This window comes from Tachysurus vachellii, chromosome 2 (assembly GCF_030014155.1).
Source record: "Tachysurus vachellii isolate PV-2020 chromosome 2, HZAU_Pvac_v1, whole genome shotgun sequence".
NCBI classification, from domain to species: Eukaryota; Metazoa; Chordata; class Actinopteri; order Siluriformes; family Bagridae; genus Tachysurus; species Tachysurus vachellii.
Genome location: NC_083461.1, coordinates 38,900,149 through 38,909,386, shown reverse-complemented (window position 1 = coordinate 38,909,386; position 9,238 = coordinate 38,900,149). Strand labels below are relative to the sequence as shown.

Genomic DNA, 9,238 nt, shown 5'->3' with positions numbered 1-9,238 from the left:
CCTGATGCCTCACTAGAGTGTAATTTAGAGGTGATTCACAACAGCATGGTTTTATTCTGATTGGTTTGCAATCTGTTTTGTGAAGCAAATCACAGGTTTATGTAAAATGTAAATAAGCTCTTGTTAATTTCTTAGTTTTGTTTGATGATAACAGCTCATGCGTTAATCGTTAAACTCATTAGCTTTGATCATTCTTAACAATATTTGAATATGGTTACCTGCTAATACTACTGTTATGACTAATGTATATAATTTCTATATTTCCTAACTCTAGCCTTGCTAGTGGCATCACACGTGTAGATGTGGAACGTCCTGTATCAGACAGACAGAGAGAGAGAGAGAGAGAGAGAGAGAGAGAGAGAGAGAGAAAACAGGCTAATCATCACACAGTTGTAAGTATTATTTTATTGAAATAGCTTATTCTTACAGTATATATACAGCACAGTGTAAACACATTTCAAACCCCACAAACAAACTGATGTTTCTTAACAATCAAGACCATGTTGTGTGTCCTCAGTAAATCACCACGGTTGTGAACGTGTCGCTCTAAATGAGTGCAAATGCAGTGTAATCGAGTATGATTTTATAATATTCGGATGTAAGTGCGTGTCTGCGTGTGTGTGTGTGTGTGTGTGTGTGTGTGTTATCTACAGGTCTGGACTTTCAGGAGGTTTTCCGTGAGCGAGTGCGTGAGTTTCGCAGTAGATCTCGTCGTCTATAAAAAAGTAGCCTTTCTGCTTCAGGTTCTCCTCACAGTCCGAGCAGACGAAACAACCAGGGTGCCGATACTTATCGTGAACTTTCACCACCATCCCACTGAGAGAGAGAGAGAGAGAACAGGAGAGATGATCGGTCGATGCTGATATTCTTAACAAAATGGTGTTTAGATATCAACAGGTTAAGAGTTTCTATATCCCTTTCTTAATGATATAAGAACTAAAATTGTTTATTTCATTGTTTTATTCTTATTTTTCAGTTATGAATGTTATTTTTAAAGGTTATTTCGACTTATTTCGACACTCGCTTGTGTCCTTGTGTTATTTGTGTTTACGTTCAATTCACTTTGTTATCTATATTCTATACATTTCTGGATTTTATCACCTAGTTTATTCCTTCACATTAAATCACAGCAGGATCACAGTATAATCTTCCAGGCTGTGGTTTCCTCTGACACACTCACACTATGCCGTTACCACATTTGTCACACATGGGCAGTTTGTGCAGGTTTCCTCCTGGTGAGAGAGGCTTAGTGATGGGAGCTCGCACCTCCTTCGTCACGACTGGAAGTGTTCCTGTCAGTCAGAGAAACATCTCCATCAATGATGGACTGCTGGATTGAGTTATTTTAAGTGTGGAATAAGGATTAAATGAATTAATGATGATAATTAGTGTTTCATGATAAGTTTGTTTCTCTCTCTATCTGTGTGTGTGTGTGTGTGTGTGTGTTTGTGTGTGTGTATGTGTGTGGTACCTTCATTGCTGATGTAGTCCTGTAAGGCTTTGAAGGATCCTGATTGTCGGGGTTCATGAGGCTCCTTCTCTCCCTCTTCCTTCTGTAGCATGCGGTACACATCTGATTCTTCTATAGATGTAAGGATCCTGGGACTACACACACACACACACGCACACATACACACACATACAAACACACAAAGTAAGTTTGTGTGTGTGTGTTCATTCCTTTCTGATGGAGTTCACCTAACACTAACAGATATATCACCATAATCCATTCAGTAGATGTTCATTCCTGTGTTGTTCTCTAAGCCCTTGTACTCTAACACTCCTCATATATCTGTGTGTCTCCGAGATGACCTGCAAGTCGCTGTAACGTCATACTGAAGGGGGCGTGGCTTATCTGTCTGTCAGTCTCAGTGTAAGAGGCGTGGCCTCAGTGTCTGTCAGTCTCAGTGTAAGAGGTGTGGCCTCTGTGTCTGTCAGTCTCAGTGTAAGAGGCGTGGCCTCTGTGTCTGTCAGTCTCAGTGTAAGAGGCGTGGCCTCTGTGTCTGTCAGTCTCAGTGTAAGAGGCGTGGCCTCTGTGTCTGTCAGTCTCAGTGTAAGAGGCGTGGCCTCTGTGTCTGTCAGTCTCAGTGTAAGAGGCGTGGCCTCTGTGTCTGTCAGTCTCAGTGTAAGAGGCGTGGCCTCTGTGTCTGTCAGTCTCAGTGTAAGAGGCGTGGCCTCTGTGTCTGTCAGTCTCAGTGTAAGAGGCGTGGCCTCTGTGTCTGTCAGTCTCAGTGTAAGAGGCGTGGCCTCTGTGTCTGTCAGTCTCAGTGTAAAAGGCGTGGCCTCTGTGTCTGTCAGTCTCAGTGTAAGAGGTGTGGCCTCTGTGTCTGGCATTTTTCTGCCATAATCGTGTTTCTCATTATGTTGTTCTTCTACATATTATTCTGTCTATTGTTGTTTTGTCATTTTTTAATTTCATCTTTCTATCATTACATAGTTTGGTTATTGTGTCTCATTCTGTTATTTGGTCTTGTATCATCGTGTAGTTTCTTCTTTCTGTCATTATACAGTGTGTTTTTTCTCTCATCACATACTTTAATGTTTCAGTTCTTATGCACTGCATCTCTAATATTTGTATATTTACTCTTGAAGAGAAACTGTGATTAATCGTGGCTCAGACCTGAAAGGCCTCCTCCTGCACTCACCTCTCCGGCTTGCTGTGCATTAGGCCCCTGAGCTGACCGTGTAAGGCGTCCTGGATATTGCCAGAAGAATACAGACCAATAGGAGAGTTGTAGGCGGAGCTGACCACCTGTCGCTTGTCGTCAATGTTGGCTGCTGCCACAAAGGGTGCGGCCCGCCGGTTATGGCCCGTGCCTATTGGCCTGTAATCCTAGCGTAGAAAATGAATATGTATATAGAGAGTAATGCTAATACAGACACACTGCGTTTGGTTATTAGCATTGCACTGACCTGCATCTCTGCCTCCAGGTTCATTTTAAATGGATGCACTCTGTCATCTTCTCTGACTCGAGGTGACCACAGTTTGGTTTCTGGCCTGTAATAAAATGAGATATTTGGTCCACTGATTTGTTTCTTTCCATGAGACAAAACTGGTCATTTGTATCATGACCTCTGACCTCTGGATGGTTAAGTTGAGCTGCCGTGTGGCCTGCTTCATGCGATTCTGAGCTTCACAGTGCATCATGTTGCTGGTGGAGACGCCATCTATAGCCAGGATAATGTCACCAGGAGAAAGGTCTACCGTGGACGCCTTGCTACCTGGAGATATCTGAGCAGAGAAAATTCAAGATGTTCCTATAACTCACTATAGAGAACTTTCTGGAGTATAGAGAACATCCTGACGTGACGCTTAGAAACGAGTCATCTCTTTGGACTCTCTGAGTCGACTCAGAAGCTGTTATGATCTGAGCTGAACTGAATGATGTCTGTTTTTTAGCAGCTAAAAAAACAGCTAAAGACTTGGTACCCATTCACTGTAAGGGTTAATGGCATGAACAAAGTTAGATCCTGTTCTCACTGACATTATAGCAGCTATAAACAGTCAGTCCTTCTTTTCTCACTACTTCATCTTATTGATCACACACATTCCTTTTCATCGCAGTAACGTTAGCGGTAGCACAGTACAGGTTTACAGAGCGTCAGCTTTAAATTTTGTAAACTCTCTGAATTAGTTTTCTCCTGTGTAAGAGTCTTAGAGCACAGACTGAAGCAGAGTAGTGTGTTTCTGAGACTTGTGTGTGTGTGTGTGTGTGTGTGTGTGTGAATTCTTGCCCTTGCTGGTATGTGCACTTGTATAAACTGTTTTTTTCCACAGTAAACAGGATAACAATCTCCAGACGAACCCTACGGGTGCGCTGATATCTGCTCTCACTTCACACGTGTGCGCTGCATTATGAGTAAGTGTACAGGCATGTACTGTACAGCATGAGCCTGTTAAATAGCCTATGCACTTTTGCTTTAAAATCCCATTCTTCACTATAAGTCAAATCATGGAGCTGGATCAGGATCTCACTGCATCGTGCACCTCACCTGCACATCCTGAAGTGCTTTATTCACCTTATATCTCAATGGCTGTAATCTCCTGTTTATTAAAAAACTACAGGTCATACTTTTTATCCGTTTACAGCTACAACAACGGAACGTTTGTGTAACGTCCACAAAACAACAACTGCTGTTCCAGAAATTCACTCAGCACCTTCTGGCCAATCAGAATCAAAAATCCATCAGCAACTTGACTAGCTTTAGAACACACAGTTGGAAGTTAGGTCATTCACAACACGCTGCTAACGTTTTAGCTTTAGCGATCCGTTAAAACCAACAGATCAGTCGTGCTTTATGCTGATTTCACCAATCAACCGCAGCATCAGTTATCCACATCTCTGACTAAGGCCACGTTCACACTGCAAGTCTTAATGCTCAATTCGGATATTTTGCTCAGATCTGATTTTTTTTGTTTGGCTGTTCACATTACCTTTTAAAATGTGGCCTATATCAGATACCAGTGTGAACTGTTTGCTGTTTCGAACTGACCCGCATGCGCAAACGAACAATAACAATGACGTCACACGCAGCACGCGAGGTTATGGAGGAAGTATTGTATCATCTGGTGCAAGCAAACATATCCTGTAATGCTATAATATGATGTATTCAACGCAAGCATTATGAGCTGGTTCACGTAACCACTTTATATAACACTCTTAACACACACGTTACCAGTCACGTTTGTGTCACGTTTTCGCCGGCGCAAAAAAAAAGGTTTCGCCGGCGCATAATTGTGACGAATGTCGATGTAGATTGACGTAAAAGTCGCATCAAATCCGACTTGGCTGTTCACACTGCGGCCACATTGGAAAAGATCAGATTTGGGTCTGATTCAGGACCACATATGGAAGTGGCCCAGATCTGATTTGAAAAAATCAGATCTGGGCCAGATTTGAGTGTTCACACTACTCCTGAAGAAGTCTGACCTGGTCACTTGACCCCAAAAAAATCGGATTTGGGCCACTTTTACCTGCAGTGTGAACGTGGCCTAAGATTTTTTATAATAAGCGTCAGCTGTAAATATGACTAACTAAGAAACATGGCTAAAAACAGTTCTGAAGAATTCATGAAGAACGATTCACTAAATATTTACTAAAAGGCACGGGGCATGAACTGAAGTAACGTCTGCAGAAGAAAAGAGGATCTCTTCACCGTCCTCGGAGACCCCGTGTGAACTCGAGGAAACACACTGAAGTTCTCACAGGGGGCGTTTACTGAAACGCTAGGAATAGCCAAAACTCAGGGGACCTGATATATACCATGTCACGACATAAAACAGACTGTAATACGACGGAGAGACTGAAGCGCACACGTGTGAAAAGCTGACCACCAAAACAAGCTTTGCTACACTAACAACATTAAAAACATTTTACAGGCAGTGGAAGAATCTCATAAAAATTAAAGTGTGTTTATTGTTTGTTTGTTTTTCTAAAACCCCTGAATTAACTGTAGACTACATGACACAGGCGTGTCCTGATCCAACACCTAGTCACTATGTAGAATGTAGACTAGCTAAACAACAGCTTGATTGTCTCACTGTCACCTGCCTTCTGCGGATGTCTCCCAAATCACATCTTATCCACTAAACAATCCAGCAAGACCATCACAAATGATCAGTCCACTGTGGGCATGTCCCAAACCACATCCTATTTACTGTCTAAACAAATAAACAACATCCTGAATGTCTTACGATCATCAGTCTAGTGTGGCTGCGTTCCTACAGATTATTCTCTCTCTCGCTCTCTCATATATATATTTATATATATATCCTTCACATCTACACTCATAACATGTATAAAAATCACTTTTATTCACTATAAACACCACTGCAAGTGTTTTACATAGTTCTCATAAGCCCACTGTGACAGAATCATTTGGTCAGGTAATTACACCTCATGATCTTATTAGCACTTGCCGTAAAGGCCGTCTCCCAAATCACACCTTATACAGTAGTAAAGTGATCTCATAAACACCTTCATGAAGAGGATGTGTCCCAAATCACACCATGTTCTGTAAATAGGCCACGAACAGAGCATCAGGGCAGTAATCAGGGTTACAGTCTTTAAAGGAACTGAAGAACAACTGCTCTGTGTGTATGTGTGTGTATGTGTGTGTGTGTGTGTGTGTGAGAGAGAGAGAGAGAGAAAGTGCGTAAGAGAGAGAGAGAGAGAGAGAGAGAGAGAGACGGAGGTCTTTTTGCCCAAACATGGCTGTCTGTCTCTTCGCTGAAATGCAGAACGAGTGAAGCGATCGCTCCAAAAGCCAAAGCTCATTAGAGCAGAACTACAGCTGGGAAACTTCACGCAAACACACTGCGATGTCCAAGTGTCCATCTGTGGAAGAACCACTTCATTAGATGCTCTCTCTCACACACACACACACACACACACACACACAGTTCTCATCTAGTCATGGAAAAATGAAAAACATGAAACAGTTTGAATTCTGAGATGTTTATAGAATCCTATTGATGGTCTGAGAATATCGCAGTATAAACACGTTTTAGAAGCTTTGCTTATTTAACTTCCTAAAGAGCTTTTTATTAAAAATTTACCGTTTTTTTTATATTGCTTTGTTTGACATTTTCCACCTGCGAATAAAACCCCTAGACCTTCTCATGCATCAACTCTTTTCAGACAAAGGCTTCCTGTTTTATGATCATGTAATTCCTTTTTGAGTTCCCATCATGCACTGTGTTTCTTTTTCACAATCCTGACATGCTGCACTTAAGCTCGGCTCACTGCGCAATACTGGTATTTGGTTGTCTGAGAAAATCCTAAAAGATCTCTAGATTCTAGGGTAAAATCTGTGGTGTGATATGGTCATGTTCACTGACAGACGATTAATGGCAGTCAATAACAGTTTTTACCTCAGAAGGTTTCAGACACTTACCTGCAGTGTGACGTCTCCTACGATGAGCGTCAAACCGGACGACAAACACTTAGCGTGACAACTTCAAACCACCTCGTGGAAGATGACCTTTTTTGTGTTTTGTTGTCATTATTGATTGTCATAAACAAAATTAACACTATAGAATGTTTTGGTTGTTGCTACCTGACATTTTAGCGAGAGAATGCGGGTCTGAACGTGTCACGGATCGATGACCTAAAACCCTGGACTTCTTGTGCATGTGTCCGATCTTGACGCCGTACAGTCTGACATGTTGACGCCTGAGATCCTTGTGTGACAAACTAGGGCTGTCTCTCAAATCACACACGTATATACTACTCTAGAGGGTTTATTGTTTACTAAAACTAACAGGGATTCATTTAAAAATTAGCCTTTTAATTTTAAAAAGCTCACTTTGTTGAGAATGTGATAAAAATGACCGCTAGATTATTAGCATTTTGCTAGCCAGCTAGCTAAGATGATTCCAGATGGCAGGAGATGAAGCTTTTTTAATCATGTGTGTTAATGTTATCAGTGTGGCTCAGATACTGAAAACCCAATCATGCTAATACACAGCAAAATTGTGACGAAAAAGCTAGCTAGATTACTAGACGGACTGCTAGCTAGTGAGGAGATCGTGGGAGTGTAGGAGGTAGAAGAGTTCTCATGATTTTTGGGATACTATGCTAGACATGAATTCAGAATTGTGTTTCCTTTTACAGATGTTTCTTGTATAAATTTTAAACACGATATCATATGGAATGATGTCAAAGGAATCCGTTAAAATGTCCGTCGATCTGCAATGTTTAGTTAAGGTGAGATGCAATAATCCACTCAGGAACAGCTGAGAGTTCCCAATGCTGCCTTCCTCATGAATGATTCACTGCTGAACTTTTAGCATCATACATATACACAAACACAAACACACACACGCACACACACTACTAAATTTAGTTTGGCTTTTACAATTACAAGAAATCTGTCCTGAGCTCCGGTTCATGTTTATAACCGAGCCTTCTTTAATGAAATGTGAATTCCTCAAGTGCACACTTGTTCCTCTTCATCATTTTAACTACCACTTGTATGTGTGTGTGTGTGCACTGAAATATTTACACAAAAGCTCAAATGTGTGCAATTAGGCTGTCAGCTTAAATTGGCAAGTAAATTGAGCTCACACACACACACACACACACACACACACACACACAAACACTCACCTTTCCGATAGTGAGGGGTTGGTTAAAATCTTTTCCTCCAATCATCCGGAAGCCCCATGGTGCAGGTCCATCCAGTATGACACAGTGTGCCATGTCCTTGGCAGTATGTGTGTGTGTGCTTGTGTGTATGGGTGTGTGTGTATCCTCCAGCAGAATGGTGCACCGTCCAGTGTGCACTGCCTCTATTAACACAGGAAAAGACCCCACCTCCCAGGACAAGCTTTGGATAGATCACACATCTAAAACTCTCTCTCTCTCTCTCGCTCTCTCTCTCTCTCTCTCTCTCGCTCTCTCTCCTTATCATCCCTGATTTTTTGCTTCCGCTCCGAACTTTAGACCCAGTAACATTGTGGTACTGACCTGCGATCAGCTATCAGAGAGTCAAAATATGCAAACTTATGTAATATTACTGATCTGAGATCAGTTTTTTTGTAGGAAATAAACAGAGGACACTTGAGGGGAAGGACCTACAGGCTACAGCAGATACTCTGAACTTTTGGAGGAACTTTAAAGCTTCAACGATCTTGAGATTTAAAAAGTTCAGAACATGCAGATGAGCTCCTTTGTCCTTTGTCTATCAGGAAACTGATGTCATTGCTGCCATGGCAACAGTGAACATCGTTTAAAGGCATCCACAACAGCATCATTATGTGTTTGAAGCTGTCTGAAATAAAAAGACATTCATTCTCATTCTCAGAAAAAAATGCCACTATTTTGTTATATAATACAGCTTTTTTTTACACTCTGTATTTGGCTCCATCCTTCTTACCCCCAGCATCATCATGCTTTACCTCGGACACTGTGTTGTTCATGCTCCACAAAAGCAGGGCTTTGTTCCATATTAAAAACCTTTTCTTCACACACACTGAATCATGACTCAAACTTTGTTCATTTCAGATACAAGTTGCAAAGTGCCTGAGGTGGTGACATACTGTATGACATCACGCTCTATCATCGCTGCTGTTTTGAGTGTACATTGAATGTCTGTACTTTATTAAGATTAATTTACATTTCTTCTGGTAGTTGTCCACCTTAACACTCTTCATTAACACACTTCACAGCAAAACAAGGCAGCAGTGCAACGGATTGTCCTTGTCGTGCTACTGTACCTTCTAGCTATGTTAGCT

At 41.5% G+C, this 9,238-nt stretch overlaps 1 protein-coding gene across 1 annotated transcript; it reads right to left on the bottom strand.

Moving 5' to 3' along the window:
- Positions 1 to 390: 390 nt before the first annotated feature.
- pdlim3a (PDZ and LIM domain 3a) lies at positions 391 to 8,273 on the bottom strand. The gene is made up of 7 exons (XM_060864646.1): positions 8,112 to 8,273; positions 3,081 to 3,232; positions 2,914 to 2,998; positions 2,646 to 2,833; positions 1,472 to 1,605; positions 1,181 to 1,292; positions 391 to 816 (listed from the first exon to the last, which is right to left on the bottom strand). Exons 1-7 carry the CDS (start codon positions 8,202 to 8,204, stop codon positions 648 to 650), a joined length of 933 nt encoding a protein of 310 aa, XP_060720629.1. The 5' UTR covers positions 8,205 to 8,273; the 3' UTR covers positions 391 to 647.
- Positions 8,274 to 9,238: the final 965 nt, after the last annotated feature.